At 54.7% G+C, this 18,981-nt stretch overlaps 8 protein-coding genes across 8 annotated transcripts; 6 read left to right on the top strand and 2 right to left on the bottom strand.

Annotated features, from left to right (window-relative positions):
• Positions 1-58: 58 nt before the first annotated feature.
• BDV59DRAFT_202493 (nucleoside 2-deoxyribosyltransferase domain-containing protein) lies at positions 59-3,410 on the top strand (the record flags this gene model as incomplete). The annotated part of the gene is made up of 5 exons (XM_073694042.1): positions 59-454; positions 1,200-1,925; positions 1,978-2,112; positions 2,177-2,298; positions 2,351-3,410. The coding sequence occupies 5 exons, from the start codon at positions 59-61 to the stop codon at positions 3,408-3,410; spliced, it is 2,439 nt and encodes an 812-aa protein (XP_073547514.1).
• Positions 3,411-3,725: 315 nt separating this feature from the next.
• On the top strand, positions 3,726-5,291 carry BDV59DRAFT_193595 (carotenoid oxygenase family protein; the record flags this gene model as incomplete). Its single annotated transcript, XM_073692254.1, has 1 exon — positions 3,726-5,291. The coding sequence occupies one exon, from the start codon at positions 3,726-3,728 to the stop codon at positions 5,289-5,291; it is 1,566 nt and encodes a 521-aa protein (XP_073547513.1).
• A 634-nt stretch (positions 5,292-5,925) lies between these two features.
• On the top strand, positions 5,926-7,794 carry BDV59DRAFT_208171 (uncharacterized protein; the record flags this gene model as incomplete). Its single annotated transcript, XM_073695153.1, has 4 exons — positions 5,926-6,218; positions 6,283-6,636; positions 6,697-6,743; positions 6,799-7,794. 4 exons carry the CDS (start codon positions 5,926-5,928, stop codon positions 7,728-7,730), a joined length of 1,626 nt encoding a protein of 541 aa, XP_073547512.1. The 3' UTR covers positions 7,731-7,794.
• A 332-nt stretch (positions 7,795-8,126) lies between these two features.
• Positions 8,127-9,620, top strand: BDV59DRAFT_202490 (phosphotransferase family protein; the record flags this gene model as incomplete). The annotated part of the gene is made up of 3 exons (XM_073694041.1): positions 8,127-8,766; positions 8,817-9,359; positions 9,460-9,620. The coding sequence occupies 3 exons, from the start codon at positions 8,127-8,129 to the stop codon at positions 9,618-9,620; spliced, it is 1,344 nt and encodes a 447-aa protein (XP_073547511.1).
• Positions 9,621-10,249: 629 nt separating this feature from the next.
• BDV59DRAFT_179682 (glutamate decarboxylase) lies at positions 10,250-12,332 on the top strand. The gene is made up of 5 exons (XM_073689947.1): positions 10,250-10,354; positions 10,414-10,650; positions 10,697-10,724; positions 10,775-11,937; positions 11,989-12,332. The coding sequence occupies exons 2-5, from the start codon at positions 10,418-10,420 to the stop codon at positions 12,101-12,103; spliced, it is 1,539 nt and encodes a 512-aa protein (XP_073547510.1). The 5' UTR covers positions 10,250-10,354; positions 10,414-10,417; the 3' UTR covers positions 12,104-12,332.
• A 12-nt stretch (positions 12,333-12,344) lies between these two features.
• BDV59DRAFT_39807 (uncharacterized protein) lies at positions 12,345-14,956 on the top strand. Its single transcript, XM_073696321.1, has 2 exons — positions 12,345-13,588; positions 13,649-14,956. The coding sequence occupies exons 1-2, from the start codon at positions 12,589-12,591 to the stop codon at positions 14,737-14,739; spliced, it is 2,091 nt and encodes a 696-aa protein (XP_073547509.1). The 5' UTR covers positions 12,345-12,588; the 3' UTR covers positions 14,740-14,956.
• Positions 14,613-16,133, bottom strand: BDV59DRAFT_179675 (nitrilase). The gene is made up of 2 exons (XM_073689946.1): positions 15,608-16,133; positions 14,613-15,528 (listed from the first exon to the last, which is right to left on the bottom strand). The coding sequence occupies exons 1-2, from the start codon at positions 16,077-16,079 to the stop codon at positions 14,819-14,821; spliced, it is 1,182 nt and encodes a 393-aa protein (XP_073547508.1). The 5' UTR covers positions 16,080-16,133; the 3' UTR covers positions 14,613-14,818.
• BDV59DRAFT_39809 (putative choline sulfatase) lies at positions 16,132-18,364 on the bottom strand. Its single transcript, XM_073696322.1, has one exon. It carries the CDS (start codon positions 18,107-18,109, stop codon positions 16,361-16,363), a length of 1,749 nt encoding a protein of 582 aa, XP_073547507.1. The 5' UTR covers positions 18,110-18,364; the 3' UTR covers positions 16,132-16,360.
• Between the last annotated feature and the right edge of the window lie 617 nt (positions 18,365-18,981).

Genomic DNA, 18,981 nt, shown 5'->3' with positions numbered 1-18,981 from the left:
CCAAGCCCATACATCATCTTTCTATAACAGCTTTCATTGTCCTTCCAAAATCCAAAGAATGTCCCCGCAAAATCAGGTCATCCACGCACCATCAAATGAAACCCCCCACGGCATCAAATCCATCTTTCTAGCCGGTACCGTCAGCAAAGTCGACCCAAGCGACTGGCGCGACACTCTATGCGCGTCCCTAGTCGACGTCCCCGTCACCATCTACAATCCGTCCCGCGCGGACTGGGATAGCTCATGGCGGGAGGATATCCATTTCGCGCCTTACCGTGAGCAGGTCGAGTGGGAGCTCGACAAACAGGACCAGGCTGACATTGTGATCATCTACTTCCACCCGGCTACACAGGCCTCGATCAGTTTACTGGAACTAGGACTCTGTGCGCGGGTCCCCGGCAAGGCTATCATCGTTTGTCCTGAGGGCTATTGGAAACGGGGGAATGTGGAGATCGTATGCATGAAATATGGAGTTGAAATGGTAGACGGTCCTAAGGGACTGAAGGAGGCAATTGTGAGGCGACTAAGCACCTGTTGATGCACTGAATTAAGTACTGTATCACTCACTCCCTACGGAGATCAACTTCCGCTTCCGCTGAGTCAGAACGCCTTCCCCACACATTCATTCCCCTTAGTGTTTTGTCCAAGGAACCATGGGCATTCTACAGACATCTTTCAACCCAGGAACATGGACTGCAAATGGATGCACGCGACCGGACTGAGGTGACATCTGCAGATCCCCGCTCTAGGGACGGACGATACCGTTGCGACGAGTGTGGACGAACATATTCACGGAGAGACCATCTAGCTAGACATCTCAAGTCCCGTACGCATCATCGACCCTTCGTGTGTTCGAAATGCGGGAAGAGCTTTGCAAGAGGGTTCGCACCCTTGGTATCTCCTTACAGCCGGCTCACTAACAAATTTCCAGCGACATACTCTTACGGCATTCCGCATTGCATACCGCGGAACGCCCTGGGAACAGGCGCCATCCTGGATCGCAACAGTACCTTTCACGGAGGGTAACAAAAGCATGCAAGCCGTGCGCCGAGGCAAAAGTAAAATGCCACGACGAGAAGCCATGTCGTCGGTGTCTTAAGCGTGGTCTAACATGCACCTCAACTTCTACGGGACATTTCTCGCCTGGCCCTTTCGACGGGACAGCCGTCCCAGAGGGATCCCAAACTACGCCCCCACAGGGCCAAAGCCCTGATTCTACCACGAGACGGGTCAGCCCAACGGTGCTGGAGAGTGAGTCCAACTTCTTTACTGATGACGCCATTATGGACATGGCATGGCATACAGACCCCTTCTGTGCAATGTTCCAGCAAGACTCCCTATTCGACACTTTCCAGCCGAACCTAGCTTCAGATATGGACCCATGTATAGGGACATCGTTCTGCGATTTGCTTCTGGGAAATATGAGATGCGATGGTGGCTGGGAGGAGCTGATCATGACGGGACGAATAGGACGTGCCAGTGAAGCGTTCAAGAGCTCATTATGGTATTCGATTCCTGATCAAGGGCCCAGGAACCTTAGCTCAATACCAGGTGAAGAAGACCCCGAAGCTTTAATAGAGGATTTCACCTCGTCGGTACCGCAGCGTTTCACCCTTTCTACACGGGATAATCTACTTGTCAGTCTTGTGCTTTTTGCATACGAGCAATTCCCTGAATGTCTGCAAAGCCTTCGCACGGGGTTCCCGTCGCCGTCCTTGTTGAATACGCTAGTCCATCTATTTCTCAAGAAACAAGACCGGAAGGTGGACCCATGGATCCATGCCGCATCTTTTCAGCCAAACTCGTCCAATCTGGAGCTTACGGCTATTATTGTTGCAGCGAGCGCACTCGGCACCCCGTCCAAAACCCTTCGTCAGCTAGGGACTAATCTACGTCGACTATTACGACGCGTCATCCTCAATAAGGTGAGCTCGTGTCGAAGTATATGCCAGTATATGAGCCTAACATATACGCTAGCTCGAAGATGTACATGAAGGAAAACATAACTTACAACTTTATCAAGCATTGCTTCTTTGTCTTGAATTAGATCTATGGTACGGTGATGATGAGTGTCTTCGTCGTGCCGGGAGATTCTCGAGTATCATAGCGACGGTGAGTCATGCGATAATAATTGAGAGATTGCCTTAGTACGAACAGTGATTAATGTTTTAATTAGTTCCTGCGACAAGATTTTGGAGACGGAGAATTCGATCTTATTTACCCACCTGTTGCCACGGATGACACGTCAGAAACCGCCGAAAAATGGTCCAAATGGGTAAATTCCGAGAGCTATAAAAGGTGTTATTCCTCGTCCGATTTTAGAAGATAGCCTGTGCTGACTATAGGAAAGACTGGCCACTCGTTTTTGTGTTTATGATAACCAACTATCGATGACGCTGGGAATCAAAGCTTCAACCACCTTCTCTGAATATCGGGTTTCTGCGCCACTGCCCAGAGACCTCTGGCTAGCTAGGAATCCCACAGAATGGAAGCGTATATATCTGTCCCATCAGCCTAACTTTATACCGCGCGTCATCGACTTACTCTACTCTATGCCTACCATCTCGGCTGTACAAGGATTCCTTGATCGAGGTCTAGCGATGAAACTCCTCTTTCACCTAATCGGAGGCCAGATTACCGAATATCACTTGTCTGCGGAGACATTACAGAAGACGAACGAGACGCAAAAGGCTGTAATTGGCCGGGACACACTCCAGAGCCGTAAAAGGGATCTAGAAATCACCATCAGGGCGTTCGATCAAGTCTTCAGTCGAGAAATTTGCGCATCTCACATCGGGGGCTTTCTAGTGTCGTACCTCAAAATGTCACTCAAGGTCTCTATTGTGGACATCGAAGTTCTGGCAGGGAAGGCAGGCGAGCATAAATCACAGGAGATCTATCGTGTTATGAAGGAGTGGCCCGAGACCACCGACGCGCGAGAGGCCATCTGGCATGCGGGCCAGATTCTCCGACTCTTCAAACTGCTTCAACGGTTGACGAGTTTTCAGATAATTATGGCTTATCACGCTGGACTCGTTCTATTCGCTTACTCGGTGCTTTCTCGTGTCCAGGGGCGTTTTCCCGCACCCTGGAGTGAGTCGGTATTGTGTCTCAATGACACATCGTCCGTTCACACCGAAGGGTTTATCAGCAGCGGGTCTTTCGAGCCGATTCTTAGAAGTGACTTTCGAGGAACAGACCGCGTTACAGCTCCGCTGCTTGCAACTGAAGAAGCCGTGGATATCATATCGGAGATTATTTTGAATAGGTCGTGCACCTTCGAGGAACTGTCGCCAAGATTGGTGAACGGACTGGTGAAGCTACTGAGAGACCTTGCGTCCGCCATACAGATCTCCCGAGTTGACCCCTCTCAGTCAGAATTCGAGATTGACCCAAGGGCTACGGAGTAAGACGATAGACATTGTCACTACTGCGTCTTGCCCTGCGGACCCTCAAGGTTATCCATAGTTTATACACTCCACGTCCCCACAATGCAGCCTACACTATATAGAGGTACCGGCGGGGGCGGGGCCGTCCCGGAAGCTGCTGGGTGGTGGGGGGCACCTGGCGACCGACCGCAATGGGGTTTCCGTCATTCTATAAAATACAAATATGGAGGGAATTTATATACAAACCATATCCCCCAAAAAGTTTTCGCTGTGTCATTCATCCTCTAGAAAACGACAGTTGAGGCTTTCGCTACCAGAATGATGACTCTTGGCGCCATGGCATCTCCAGCGGAATCTGATCGCTATGCTTCTAAATGGACTGCTGCACTCAGGGTGCCATGGGCAACAGCTCCAGGCCGCATTGAGACGGAACTTCCTGACCTTGTGGTGTGCGGCGAGATCCCAAAGGAAATTGACGGGACCTTCTATCGCATCATGGCTGACCCGTTTTACCCTCCATCTCCCGAGAACAGCATTCCCATCGAAGGCGATGGACACGTCTCTGCGTTCCGGATCCATAACGGTCAGGTCGACATGAAGACGAAATACGTGGATACAGAGCGCTTGAAACTCGAACGCAAGGCGAACAGGCGTCTCTTTGGCCTATACCGCAATCCATTCACACACCATCCTTGTGTGCGCGCTGCCGTCGACTCCACGGCCAACACGAATCTCGTCTACTGGGCCGGCCGTCTCCTGGCGCTAAAGGAGGTCGCCCTTCCCTACCAGGTGGATCCCGATACGCTGGACACTATCAAGTATGATCCATTCGAAGGGCAAATTACAGCCAAAACGTTCACAGCGCATCCCAAGGTCGATCCATTCACTAACGACCTCGTGGTGTTTGGGTATGAGGCGAAAGGCTTGGCTAGTTTAGACATAGTCATATACGCCCTGGACCACTACGGGAACAAGAAAGACGAGAAATGGATCAAAGCGCCCTGGTGCGCCATGATCCATGACTGTGCCATTACCCCCAACTTCATCATTCTGGTCCTGTGGCCCTTTGAAGCTGACATGGAGCGCCTGAAAGCCGGAAGAGCCCATTGGGCATGGAACCACGACCGAGCAGCGACCTTTATCGTGACTCCGAGACGGTCAGGCAAGGACCTTCCCAAGGGATGGAAGGAAGGCGAATCCAGAATCTATGACTGGGACAACTGCATTGCGCTCCACACCGCTGGTGCCTGGGAGGAGGAAGCTGGCGGAGTTTTGTACATGGAATCGTCGCGTGTCTTTGACAACGAGCTGCCGTTCTTCCCTCCAGCAGACGGCCCCATGCCACCACCGACCGGGAAAGCGGACTTTGTCCGCTGGAAGTTCGACCTGAGCCAGCCTAGCGGCAGTCGGATCCCCGCGCCGCAGACCATCCTTGACCTCCCTTCGGAGTTCCCGAGGATCGACGAACGATTCATGACAAAGAGTTACAGTTATTTATTCCTAGATGTGGTTCTCGGAGCGGCGGGCCCCGGCGTGATCCCCTCGCTGAACGGTCTTGCGATGGTCAATACAAAGACAGGCCGGACAGAATACTACAACCCTGGCAAGGACTGCCACGTGGAGGAGCCCGTCTTTATTCCCCGCCAGAAGGACGCCCCAGAGGGCGATGGCTGGGTACTGACCATGGTCGAGAGGAAATCCATCAACAGGTCGGATCTTGTTGTGCTGGATACAAGGGACTTCAGCCGTCCAGTTGCCCTCGTTCAGCTTCCCTACCGGATTCGGGGCCAAATCCATGGGAATTGGGTGCCGAGTGAGCAGCTGGGGGAGCGACGCAGCTTAACTAGGGAGCTGGGCGACGTCCATGTCAGCGGGAGGGGAGCTCTGGAACCAGAGTATTAAGGAAACATGTCATTCTAGCTGTCTATTTACGGAATATATTGATCTTGCTTTTTTCAAAGCTGAATAGCGACTGATTGTAAGAATTTGACACGTGTCTGCTAATTCAAGGAAGAAAGATAAACAGTAGTTACTGTAGTTACTACTCAAGACCAAGGAGGGTTTTTGCATCGAGACTAAGATAGATCGTAGGACGTGAGAACTTGCATGTTGGTTTGACATCCGTCTACCCCTATACCTCAGCTACTCCTCGGCCATACTGTCTACAAATCCCAACCCAGCTTTTTAATAGCATGGCTCTTCTGACAGATTAGTATCACGCTGAGCAATAACGCGCATAGGTCCCGCTAAAATTGTATGTTGAGACTACTTTGAAGTATGACCATCCGCCCCCGCCGGCATCTCCCCACATACCGATGCTCGCCGCCGGCCAGGGTTTCGGGGTTCATGCCCCCATGAAGTTCGCAAAGCACGGATTTCATTTGCTTCAAGGTATAGTCCCTCCAGCTAATAATCATGTGCAAAGAGGCCATTCCAGTCATAGTATAAAAGGAGGTAAGAGTAGATCGACAGGGTACTTGAGATTACATCAAGCATAATTGTTTCAATCCCCGACTTTACTATCAACACAGTCACAATGAATAATAAGCATGTCTTACCGCCGAACGTGACCGTCGAAACTCTAAAAGCATTCTTTGATCAGATTTCCAGCAAAATTGGCGAATCCAACGTGTCCAGGGACCACTCGTTCGGTGCGCCAGAGGGGCTTAACGGACGATTTGAATACGGAGACCCGTTCCCTCTCGCAAGAGACCACTGCCCATCGGGTGCCGTTCGGCCGGAGACGGTCGAGGATGTTCAGTTCGTGGTGACAACTGCCAACAAATTCCGAATTCCGCTTTGGACAGTTTCGCGCGGGAAGAACCTCGGGTATGGACAATGGCTGGGCGATATAAACCGTCCAAAAGCTCAAAGCTAACCGAGTACAAATCAGGTATGGAGCATCATCTCCAGTCGTTCGTGGTAGCGTTGTGCTAGACCTCCACCGCATGAAGAAAATCATCGAGATCAACGAGGAATACGCATACGCAATTGTGGAGCCTGGTGTTACGTTCTTTGACCTCTACAAGGCCGTTAAAGAGAGAGGGCTAAGGTTGTGGCCTTCTGTTCCTTCTCTTGGATGGGGGTCGGTCGTTGGCAACACCCTTGATCGTGGGTTCGGATATACCCCAGAGGGAGAACATACCCAAATGCAATGCGGCATGGAGGTGGTTTTGCCTAACGGAGAGATAATAAGAACTGGGATGGGTGCTATGGAAGGGAACAAGTGCTTTGCGCTTTTTAAGGGGTATGTGTTAGCATCCACCGATCTTCTCTCCTGGTTCGCGTTGTACTAACAATATTGTAGAGGCCTCGGACCTAGTTTGGATGGGCTTTTCTTTCAGTCTAACCTTGGTAATGCTCCATGCTTTGTCGTGTTGTCCCCATAATGGTGACTAACAGCTTATAGGGGTGGTTACAAAGATGGGTATTCACTGTACCCCAGCACCCGAGGCCTTTATCCGGTGCGAAGTCAGTGTACCGCGCGAAGAAGATCTGGCATCGTTGGTTGGGATCTCAACTGACTTGCTTCGCCGGCGAATCCTTACCAACTCCCCTGGACTCGCAAACATCGTCTGCCTTATCATGGCAGCTGCTGAGCACCCTGTCGTTAGGGCAAAGATCGCCCCTTATATCGGGAGGACTTCCATTCCTGGCCCAGTCTTGAAAGAGGTCCAGACCTTTATGCAATGGCCGTGGTGGGTAAACTTGTTTTCCCTCTATGGGCCTCGCGATGTAATCGAGGCACAGCTTGGGGCGGTTAAACGGGCCTTTTCCGCAATCCCCGGAGCAAGTGTCACCGCAAAGCTGTATACATCCGCACCTGGACAGGCATTAGATGCAGAAGTCATTGGCGACGAGCCCGAAATCTTGCCTCAAACGGGCCGGCCCACTCTCCACTCACTGACGTGCCTGGACTTCCGTGAGAAAGGAGGCGGGCATGTTGCCTTTGCCCCTGTTATCCCGCCGTCTGGTCGAGAACTGTATGAGTGGTATTTACAAGCCAAGGAGCTAACCATGAATGCGGGATTTGATTTCGTCGCCGACTTCCATCTCTTCGCACGTTATACTATTCCTATCAATCTTGTCATGTACAAGGGGTCCGAACAGGCGCATATGAGAGACCTTCTGAAGAGGCTTACTGACATGACCGTCGGGCTCGGTTATTCGGAGTATCGGACTCACATCAGTTTCATGGATGAGGTTGCATCTCATCATAATTTCAACAATGGCGCTATTTCTAAGCTGACTTCGTCCTTCAAGGATTTGCTGGATCCAAATGGTATCCTTTCTCCCGGAAAGGCGGGTGTGTGGAACTCCAGTAAGATGTTCAAGCTTTGATTGTGGATTGTCACGGTTTTTGTTGAACCTTTAGGCCGTACAACTCCATGTGTGGAAAAGGGGGAGGGCATATATAGATGATGCCCATGTCTATTGTTCTTCTGTACTTGCTTTGAGTCAATTGATTTAGCTGCCACCCTAATCTGTATATATTGTATTCATACTGTCGCAGGTAGATAATCGGAACCTAAGCGAACTATTCTACTTCTTGATAATATTCTTTCATCTTCTAATTTCCGTTGGGTGCACGAAATATCTCCGCATTCCGTTTCAACTTGGCGGTCAGTAAACAATTTGCGTGACTGAAATTTGATAAAAACAGCCACACCCTTTGTCCTCGCCATCCGCCCCCTTCCATACTCGTTCTTCTGTGCCTTACAAGCAACTGGACTCATAATGGACTACAACAAGCCTCTCGACCTTCTTCACATGGCAGAGGAGACCGTTTGGGTGGAGAAGGTAAATGCGGCTCGCGTGGACGGACGTATTTGCAGCTGGGCTTCTGGTTTTCATCCTGAAAAACTTCCATGTCGGCTGGATGGAGGGTTCCTGAATGGCTCATACAATGTAGGCCAAAAGATTGTTTTTGATGACGGAACGACCTGGTTTTTCCGTCTCCCTCGCGCTAGCAGCGTCTCTCCACAATACGCAGACGAAAAGGTGGCGATGGAAGTGGAAGCTCTCCTCCTTATACAAGAGAAGACGTCGATACCCATCCCAAAAATTCACGCCTGGGGTCTTGCAGGGGCAAATCAACTCGGTTTAGGTCCTTTCATGCTAATGGACTTTATCAACGGCATCCTCCTTAATGATGTGTTTGGCGGAGGCGATTCGAGACTCCTTAAGGAAGAGATCCCTGACGCCGATATCGAATATGTCTATAGGCAGATGGCGCATTTTATGTTACAGCTTTTTAAGATCGATTTCAACCAGATTGGCAGTTTGCCAACTCCAAAGACAAAATTCCCTGCGCCTAGACGTCCGCTCACGTGGAAGGGACATGATATTCTAAGAGTAGGAGGTGTTAATACCTTTGGTTTGTGCTACATACGATCTAAAATATGAGTTCTTTACTAATAGCAATAGATGATCAGGCTGATAGTTTCTCATCAACTAGAAAATATTTCGAATACGTTAACAGCCAAGACTGGCGACAACTACAACTTCAAGCGAATTCAATTGCAGGCCCATGGAGCGCAAAATCAAGATACGCAGCTTTGAATATATTGAAGTCTCTGATTCCTGAATTAACTAACACAATCTATGACCACGGCCCTTTCAAACTTATCTGCGATGATTTCGGCCTAGCAAACGTTATTGTACGAAGTAAGGATGACCTTACAATCACCGGGGTAATAGACATGGAGTGGGTTTATGCCGGGCCAGCTCAATTATTTGGAACCGCGCCTTGGTGGCTTCTTCTGGATCGTCCTGTTGACGACGAATGGGACTTTGAGCAGGACGAGGCCCCGAAGACCACTGATCGCTATTTCAAATGTCTGGAGATCTTTATACGTGTACTTGAAGAGGAAGAGGCAAAGATGACAGGAAACGACCGGAAAAATCTTACTGAGCTGATCAAATGGTCTAAAGACTCAGGCGCCATGTGGCTCAATATGCTTCTGTCAAGTGGCTTTTTTTGATACACATACCTTCCCTTGTATGCAATTGCGAAAACACAAGGGTCCGCAGTGGTGGGATGAGCGCCTTAAGGAATATGGAGACACAGGGGAAGCCGAAAAATTCGTGGCCGACAAGCTGAATGATCTGGCAGCGTATGACGAGGTCAAGGATAAGGTTGAACACTACAAGGTCCTCATGGACAACGAGGAGATCACACCAGAGGATTTCATTTGCACTGTGCCCTCCATTCTCGGTTCTGATCGATAGGTGTGTCCAATTTAACGAAGAAAACCCTTGTGTCCCTCGTGCAAGCTAGAAAGCTTTGGAGGGACAGAGCGCTGAGAGGGGCTGCAGGACTCCAAAAGTCGGGGTACAGGTTGTCTAGGATCCACATATCAACTAGATGCATTATTGTGACGCTGTAAAGCCTGGAACGATCGAGTCTCCAGCATTGTCAATTCTAAAAACGGAAGAAAAGCAGATATACCTGCCTTCAAACCCCTCGTTCTCGAATACCACTAGTAAAACAGGATTCCATCATGATCCACACCCACAAGGAAATCCCCTCTTTCTGTCGTCACGGCGGGCATTTCTAACCGTCATTGGGCCACGAAAGGTGGGATCGTCGTGGCTGAGACAATCTGCGGCTGGTCCACTTCCATGTCCCGCCAAGCTTCACCAAGCTCAGATCTGCCCGACTATGAATAGTCTAGAGAAATAGGGGATAGCTCTTAAGCGGTCATTGTGCTAGCGTGACGATAGAGGTGGAGTGATGTCGGCAATAATGGGAGGAAACGTGGGCCGATCAGCCACGACAACTCCATCGCGAGGATTCCACCTGTCCAATCTTACCGGCGTCGGGACTGGATGGTGATTTGGCCAGTCTATTAATATTACGTCTAGTGAGACAAGGATGGAGGTATAAATACTGCATCATTGACCGCTACTCTGCATTGCATTGCATACCCCTCATTCTCCCGTCTCTACATACAGCCACATCTGTACGCCATCGTCTGTTTCTTGTGTATAATCTTTTACCCTGGGAATTAATTCAACGAAGAAAAATGGTCCATCTCGCAAAGGTTCATACGAACTCTGACATTACCCCTATCAAGCGGGTCGACTCCATTCAATTGGAAACCACCGAAGACGATGATTTCTACTCCAGCGTCTACGGCACCCGTTTCGCTGCCGAGCAGCTACCTCAGTCGGAGATGCCAGAGCGCGAAATGCCCCGTGAAGTTGCCTACCGTATGATCAAAGATGAGCTGAGTCTGGATGGAAACCCCATGCTGAAGTACACCGACCCCTCCGTTGATGACGACGCATGCTAACGGACTCAGCCTGGCGAGTTTTGTTACAACATACATGGTACAGCCATATCAAGACCCTATGAAGAAGCTTATATTAAACAACAACAGGAAGACGAGGTCGAAAAACTCATGACCGAGTCCTTGAGCAAGAACTTCATCGACTACGAAGAATACCCGCAGAGTGCGGAGATCCAGAATCGTTGCGTGAACATGATCGCACGGCTGTTCAACGCCCCGACCACCGGCGACGAGCACCCGATGGGAACATCCACCATTGGCTCATCCGAGGCCATCATGCTGGGCACGCTGGCGATGAAGAAGCGCTGGCAGAACAAGCGCAAGGCGGAAGGCAAGGACTATTCGCGCCCGAATATCATCATGAACAGCGCCGTGCAGGTCTGCTGGGAGAAAGCGGCACGCTATTTCGAAGTCGAGGAGCGCTACGTCTACTGCACATCGGACCGCTTCGTCCTGGATCCCAAGGCGGCGGTGGACCTCGTCGATGAGAACACCATCGGGATCTGTGCTATTCTCGGCACAACCTACACGGGGGAGTATGAGGATGTCAAGGCTCTCAATGATCTGCTCATCGAGCGCGACATGGACGTGCCCATCCATGTTGACGCGGCCAGCGGCGGCTTCGTCGTGCCGTTTATCAACCCCAACTTGCAGTGGGACTTCCGGCTCGAAAAGGTTGTCTCGATCAACGTCTCTGGCCATAAGTATGGTCTCGTCTATCCTGGGGTTGGCTGGGTCGTCTGGCGTTCTCCGGAGTTTCTCCCAAAGGAACTCATCTTCAACATCAACTACCTCGGCGCTGAGCAGGCAAGCTTCACGCTTAACTTCTCCAAGGGAGCCTCTCAGGTCATCGGCCAGTATTACCAGATGATCCGTCTGGGCAAGCGCGGCTACCGCTCGATCATGGTCAACATCACCCGGATTGCAGACTACCTCGCCGACCAGCTGGAACAGCTCGGTTTTATTATCTTGAGCCAGCGTCGTGGCCGTGGCTTGCCCCTGGTTGCATTCCGACTCCAAGACGGGCGTGATGGACTCTTCGATGAGTTTGCCCTGGCGCATCAACTGCGCGAGCGTGGCTGGATTGTGCCCGCGTATACGATGGCGCCGCATAGCAACAACCTCAAGCTGATGCGGGTGGTTGTCCGTGAAGACTTCAGTATGAACCGTTGCGATGCTCTGGTCAATGACATCAAGCTGGCATTGACGACGCTTGGAGATATGGATAAGGCCATGCTGGAGAAGTATACTCTGTAGGTTTGCCCTGCTGCTTTGCTCTTTGGACTCGGCTGACTCTGTACTAGACATGTCCGTACGCACACGACCAACTCGCACAAGGCGAAGCACAACCATCCCCATTACCAGGGAGAGAGCCATTCTCTGCAGGGCAAGACGGGCAAGACACATGGTGTGTGCTAGACATAATTATTTGAGGGCGTTCTGCCTATTGTACCTACTTGTAGAGTCTTGTTAGATCTATCTATGGTGAAGGCTTGAATGCATCTGAACTTCCCTTCCTATCTGCACTTTTCCAGTCAAGCTCTCCAGCTGCATGGATTTATCATGGATATAAAAACCAAGAAGTAGGTCTATCCGTGGAGGAGTCTTTAAGTCTATAAACATCGTATCGCTTAACCAGACACATCACATTGAACATGTGCATCTGCAATGCTATCTCTCTCTCTTATAAATATCTTCTAAATAACAGTAGGAGTAATTATAATAAAAATAATAATTCCATCTCGTTCGTATACATCTGATGCTCCTGTGGCCTCGTGTTGCCGCCAATCAGCCGCCGAATCCCCCACTTCTCCTCTTTTATCAACTTCAACCTCGTCTCTTCTTCTTCTTCTCTTCTCTCTCCAACATCTCTCTCTCTCCCCCTCTCAACTCCCTCTCTCTCCATGCCATCCTTCTTTCGCAGAAAACAACCGCCTCGCGACTCGCCCGCCTTTCACTCTGTCGAGCATCTCCCTCCACCGCCTGTTGTCGCCGACGATCTTGACCGTCGCTTTTCCGTCTCCACGAACACGAACAACAACAGCACCACCACCACCACCACCAACACGAAACCCCACAAGGATCAGTCCCATCACTCCTTTCTGCGTCGTTCTCGCAGTCAACGCCATCCCAACCCCGTCGATTCTCGTCCGGGATTCCCTTCGGTTGCTGCGCCTCCCCCCCGCATCGTCGATGCTGACCCGTCCTGGCCCCCATCGCCTGCGCAGCCCGAAGATCAGGAGAACCCCCGTCGCTCCAGGAGGAGTCTGTTCACCTTTCACTCCTCGCCTCCCTCCAAGGAGTCCGTCACCTTCCCCGAGCGCAACCAGTCGTTGAGGAATCCCTCGCCCGGTGCTCCTCCGCGTCGTCATCAGCGCCCGTTGTCGGTGGACACGACCGACCCTCACCATCCTACACGAGAGCATGTTCGCTTAGAGAAGACGCCCCAGTCCCCCATGCCGCAGGACGCTGCTTTCTCGCATGACCACGCCCGTCCTCCTCGTTCCCCCAATCCCCCCTTCATCCAACGCTCCCACACCGATTCGCTGGAGAATCTCTACCGCTCCTCGCCTGCCGATTCGTCCGCACCACGGCACGCCGCCGAATTGACCCCGGGCCAGCATCCCGTCGATCACATTCGTCCGCCCTCCCGTCAGTCAGTTGGGCCGCCGTCCCCGTTGCGTCCCTTGCCCGTCCAGCCAGACTCCTCCAGCGGTATGTCCGATCGACCCCCGGGCGGCTCCCAGGGGCCCCCGCCCGCGAACCAAGGATCCGCCCAGGAGACTGGTTACCGCAGCGGATCGGGCCAGCCCTCCGAGCCCGGCCGCAGCACGCCCTCTAGCCAACGCGGTCGCGAGGAGGAAATCGACATGAAAACCCTCCTCCAGAAACACGACGAACTCCGTGCGCCTTCCCCCCCCCCTCCTCAATTCGTTCCATTACTCTGATCTAACCCCTCCACAGAAGCAAAATATTCCAAAGTCAAACGCTACTATTTCGAAAAAGATGCCCAGGTGCAACACCTCCAGAACACCGTGGCGCACCAGCGCATGGCGGTCTCGCGCACCGTCCTCGACGACAACGAGTACGCCAGCCGGTTCGTGCGGCTCGACGGCGCCATCAAGGACCTCGCGTTCTCCATCCGCAAGGACTGGACCGGTATCCCGACGTGGCTCCACGGCTACGTCAACGAGGACGCCCCGCAGGCCGGCACCAAAGAGATGATGGCGATCGGTCGGGCGGTGATGAGCCGCTGGCTGGTCGAGGAGCTGTTCGAGCGCTACTTCCACCCGGCCCTGGACATGGCCTTCAGCCGGCAGCTCAAGTCGATCGAGATGACCCTGCGCCGGCAGCAGGCCAAAACCTACACCGACGAGGACAAGGAGAATGCCATCGCCCGCATCTCCAACTGGCGCCGCACCACCCTCGACGGGCTGTCGGAGGCGCTGCAGGGCCCAGCCGCCGACGAGCACCGCACCCAGCTGATTGACCGGCTTGTCGACGGGCTCGTCGCCACCCTCTCCGCGCACCTGTGCGACCCGCCCCCCGCGGGGCTTGACAGCGCCGCCCGCATGATCGTCGAGAACGCCGTCGGCATCGCCGACAAGATCCCCCTCGAGTCGCGCGACGTCTGCATCGAGTATGTGACCCCGGGCACCCCCATTCAGGACGCCACCATGAAGGTCGAGACGGGCATCAAGCCGTTGACGGCGCCCGCGGGAGGCGAAGCAGCTCGCCCGTCGACTGACCAGGACCGCCAGGAGGGCGGTGGCGGCGGCGGCGGCAATGGTGGGGAGGATCAACCCCAAGACAGTGACCGCGAGTCGGCCGGCGAGAACCGCAGCAAGGGCTCGTCGGTGTTCCGGTCGTTCATGAACCGCGGCGGACGCGGTGCGCCGGCGGGCGGCGGCGGCAGCAGCAACGAGGACGCAGGACGTCCGGCGGAGGAGCGAGGACCGGCGCGGGTGCGACTGGCGTCGTTTGTGTTGGCGGAGGTACGCGGACGTGGCCCGGTGAACGTGCTGTTCAAGGCTCCTGTATATGCGCTGGAATGATGTAGATACAGATTGGTTTATCAGACGGACTGTTTGTCTTCCATGGCTTTAGTGCAGTATGTACATGTACACGAGGTAACTACAGAGGCGGCGGATCCAGGCTCAGCCCCTCGACCGTCAACTTGAACGCATCACTGCGCGAATAGCTCCCCGCGACGTCGAGGTCGAGCCGACCGCGCTCGCAGTCCTCGACGTCAATCTCCGAAACCAGCAGCCCATCCCCGACGGCCGTCTTATCCTCGACCGCGTCGTCGGGCTCATCGTCCGCCGAGACCTCCCAGATGGGCCCGGCCAGCACCTCGCCCTGTGGCCCGACGATGCAGGAGCCCCCGCGACAGACGTATTCACTCGAGGGAGCAGCAGCCTTGGCGGCCGCGGGCGGCGCCACAGCCGCGGCATTCACCCCCTCCGGCCAGACAATCTCATGCGGGCCCTCATGGGTGACGGAGTGCTTCCGCTGGGGCCCAGCCGGGGCACGGGCAGCAGCCTGTCCCGTAATCCAGGCGGGCAGCTCGTTGGCGCGCACGCACTGGTTCGCAGACAGCACGAAGGTGCGGCCCTCGAAGGCGGCGGTGCGCATGAGCGGGAGCCAGGTGTCGCGGGCGTCGGCGGTCGGCGCGCAGTAGATGTTGACGTTCTGCGAGTACAGACTCTGGCGCAGCAGCGGCATGAAGTTCTCCCAGCAAATGGCGGCGGCCAGGGTGACGGGGACGCCGTTGAGGTGGGTGGTGACGGCTTTGAGCGTGGAAGGGGAGCCCTGGGCCCAGACGAGCCGTTCCGAGCCGGTCTGCACACATTATCAGCACTTGTCTTTCTTCCTGAGAGGGTTTGTTTTCGACCGGTAAAGGGAGAGGGGGAGAGAATACAGGCATCACCTTCCGCCGCTTCCCCAGACACCCCCGCAACGGATCCACGTAGACCACGGCGCAGTACAGACTGCCCGCGGCGCGCTCAATCACACCGGCGACGATGAACACCCCCGTCTCGCGCGCAATCCGCTCGAGCGTCTCCCGCGTGCCGTCGCCGCGGTGGTTCTTCCCCTCCGCCACGGGCAGTCGGCGCTGCACCCAGTCGTCCCCGGCCCCCGTCGGCGTGTCGCCGAGGTCGACCGCGTCCTGGAAATAGCGCAGGAACTGCTCACGGCCGTGCGGTTGGCGTGCGCCGACGCTGGCGCCGAAATCGCATGTCCGCGGGTATCCGCCGAGATACGCCTCCGGGAACAGCAGCAGGTGCACGCCGCGGCTGGCGGCGTGGGCGGTGATGCGGGCGAGCGCGGCGAGGGTAGTCTCGAGCGAGGACTGGGTGCGGGCTTGGGCGACTGCGACGGTGATTTTGGGCATGATGTTTGGGTTCGGGGAGGGGTTTGGTGGTGGTGGATGTGTGGAGGGAGATGGAATGAAATGAGGGGGAGGTGGAGTAGTTGAACTACTTGGAACAATATACGGATGAGCCAAGCCGAGGAAAATTCTGATGTCATTCTTACAAGCTGCACAAATGCCGAGCTAGATATAGATCGATATAATAATACACACGACGCAAAAATGCAAGGGTATCGCGTCGCTAACTTTTCCAATGAAAAGATTCCAAAAAGAAGTTCAAATCCCCCCCAATATTCCGCCGTCTACATGCCCCGTGCCGTTGCAGCCTGCTGCAACACACGAGGCCACCGCGAAATCAACTCCACATCGTCCAGCGCCCCCTTGCCCTGGTTGCGCACGTACTGTGTGCTGGGGTCAATGCGCGGCTCGTAGTCCCAGATCGACGGCGTGCCCTGGATCAACGCCGAGTACACCAGCCGGCGGCGGCGCTGAGACCGCAACACGTCGTCGCGGATCGCCTCCAGATCCCACCGCGCCTGCACCTCCTCCGTGAAGTGCGCCAGCAGCTTGGCCGGCTCGGTGGTTGTCGGCAGGCCGTTCTTCACCGGGCTGGGGGCCCGCGGGAACGGGAACGCCGAGGCGTTGCGCTGCGGCGCCGGCGAGCCGCTGGGCGAGTCGACCGGGGTGGGCAGCGCAGTTGGGCCGGGCACCGGCGGCGCCGCGAGCTTGGACACGGGGGCGGGCACCGGGGCGGCCACCGGCACGCTCATGCCCGCGACCAGGTTGACCTTCTCGTCCGGGTCGGTCTCCAGATCGAACAGCATGGGCGGGTCGATCAGCGAGTAGACGAACTTCCAGCGGCCGCGGCGGATCATCACGACGGGCGACTGGGTGCCCTCGGCCATGTACTCGCCCAGGACGGTGTCGGGCTTGGGCCCGTCCTCGCCGGTGAGGTAGGGCAGCAGGGAGACGCCGTCGAGGGGCAGCGAGGAGATGAGCTGGGCGCCGACGAGGTCGACGAACGTGGGCAGCAGGTCCATGGTGGAGACGTTCTGGGGGATGCGCTTGGGGGCGAAGCGCTTGGGGGCGTGGACGATCATGGGCACGCGGGCGGAGTTCTCGTACCAGACCATCTTGTACCAGAGGCCGCGCTCGCCGAGCATGTCGCCGTGGTCGCCAGTGAAGACGACGATGGTGTCGTCGCGCAGGCCGCAGTCGTCGAGCACCTTGAGCAGCTTGCCGACGTTGGTGTCGACGTAGGTGCAGGCGGCGTAGTAGGCGCGGCGGGCGGCGCGGATGCGCTCGTCGGGCATCTCCTTGCCGAGGAGGTCGATGCACTTGAGCACGCGCTGCGAGTGCGGGTCCTGCTGGTCGTGCGGGATGGCCGGGTTCTTGGGCAGGGGGATGTCGACGTCCTCGTACAGGTCCCAGAACTCCTTGGTCATGGCGTAGGGGTCGTGCGGGTGCGTCATGGACACGGTGAGACAGAATGGCTGGTCCCCGCGCTGGCGGATGTGGTTGTACAGGTACTGGGTGGACTTGTACATGACCTCCTCGTCGAAGTCGAGCTGGTTGGTGCGCACCACAGGACCGGCCTCCATGACGGAGGACATGTTGTGGTACCAGTCGGGGCGGATGTCCGGCTCATCCCAGTTCACGGACCAGCCGTAGTCGCCAGGGTAGATGTCGCTGGTCAGGCGCTGTTCGTAGCCGTGCAGCTGGTCCGGCCCGCAAAAGTGCATCTTGCCCGCCAGCGCCGTGTGATAGCCCTCGCGGCGGAGATAGTGGGCGTAGGTGGGAGTATCCGCCGGCAAGTCGGAGGCGTTATCGTACGCGCCGATCTTCGAGGGCAGTTGCCCGGTCACCATGACGAAGCGCGAGGGAGCGCAGAGCGGCGAGTTACAGTAGGCGGAGTCAAAGGTGACGCCCTCTTCGGCCAGCCGGTTGAGGTTGGGGGTCTTGATGGGAGACTCCTTATCATGGAAGGCCAACAGAGGGGCGGCCATCTGGTCGGCCATGATGTAGAGGATGTTGGGCTTTTTGGCAGCCATGGCGGAGGTTGAGGTGTAGCAGTAGGCAGTAGTAGTGGTAGTAGAAGAGAGTAGCCTTAGAGCTAGCGGTATAGGAAGAGTCCTAGAGGGAGAGGGAGAGGAGGTAAAGAGGTAGGGTGAGGAAGAAGAAAGAAAGATAGGATAGAAAGAAGAAAGGGAAGAAAAGAGGATAGAAGGTGGCAATAAGTAAGCGGACCCAAATTCAGGCAAATTTTTGGAACCAGAAAGCAGCGGATTAAGGGTGAAGATCAGGAGGTTAAAGGATGTCACCGCAACAATGGAACCATCCGTGGAGTCGATGGTGTGATTAATTGCCGTCGCGGGATGACGCGGAGGGATTGACACTGATAGAATTCAGGGTCAGAGATTCAGGGTTAGCATTACTCCGTACGATTATGAGCACGAGCTAGGCAGTGCAGGACGAGAGCATCGAGTACTGGGTGGACCGCCGTGGGAGAGGTTCCCGAGGGAGGAAGAGAAGAAAAGGATTTGTCTTGCCACTGGACCTGGTTCTCGAATACAGCCCATCTCAGTACCACACACATATCCCCTACACGATTGACCCCATAATCCTCTTACATCTCATCTTCTCCCCGTTCAGTTCAACGCTCTCCTTTCGTTCTCTTGATTCTTTTCGATTCTACCTTTGCCTCATCCTGGTTAGTCCCCCCCGGAGTGCGCTAACCCGTTGCACCCAAGTCCCAATCTTGGCATCCTTGGCATGATGCGCCGTTCTGATTGGCTTCGGTAACTGAGCCGGTGGGTTTGGCGACCCCACCGATGCGTAAGCAGAACCGGATTGGTCACTCTCTTTGTCTCTATTGATTCTTCGTCTTGTCCATGTCTATTGTCTTCGTGTGGCTATCAGCATG

The sequence above is a fragment of the Aspergillus ambiguus genome (genome assembly GCF_047715705.1).
Source record: "Aspergillus ambiguus strain CBS 117.58 unplaced genomic scaffold BDV59scaffold_18, whole genome shotgun sequence".
Classification (NCBI taxonomy): domain Eukaryota; kingdom Fungi; phylum Ascomycota; class Eurotiomycetes; order Eurotiales; family Aspergillaceae; genus Aspergillus; species Aspergillus ambiguus.
The sequence above is the reverse complement of the archived record's forward strand: the minus strand, read 5'-3'. Positions and strand labels throughout refer to the sequence as shown.

Excerpts from the sequence above, each read along its gene's own strand:
- BDV59DRAFT_179682 (XM_073689947.1), top strand. The coding sequence starts at position 10,418 with ATGGTCCATCTCGCAAAGGTTCATACGAACTCTGACATTACCCCTATC. Across the intron at positions 10,651-10,696 it reads GATGGAAACCCCATGCTGAA|CCTGGCGAGTTTTGTTACAA; the intron begins GTACACCGACCC and ends TAACGGACTCAG. Across the intron at positions 10,725-10,774 it reads GTTTTGTTACAACATACATG|GAAGACGAGGTCGAAAAACT; the intron begins GTACAGCCATAT and ends AAACAACAACAG.
- BDV59DRAFT_39807 (XM_073696321.1), top strand. The coding sequence starts at position 12,589 with ATGCCATCCTTCTTTCGCAGAAAACAACCGCCTCGCGACTCGCCCGCC. Across the intron at positions 13,589-13,648 it reads CCAGAAACACGACGAACTCC|AAGCAAAATATTCCAAAGTC; the intron begins GTGCGCCTTCCC and ends ACCCCTCCACAG.
- BDV59DRAFT_179675 (XM_073689946.1), bottom strand. The coding sequence starts at position 16,079 with ATGCCCAAAATCACCGTCGCAGTCGCCCAAGCCCGCACCCAGTCCTCG. Across the intron at positions 15,529-15,607 it reads GAAGCGGCGGAAGGTGATGC|AGACCGGCTCGGAACGGCTC; the intron begins CTGTATTCTCTC and ends GATAATGTGTGC.
- BDV59DRAFT_39809 (XM_073696322.1), bottom strand. The coding sequence starts at position 18,109 with ATGGCTGCCAAAAAGCCCAACATCCTCTACATCATGGCCGACCAGATG.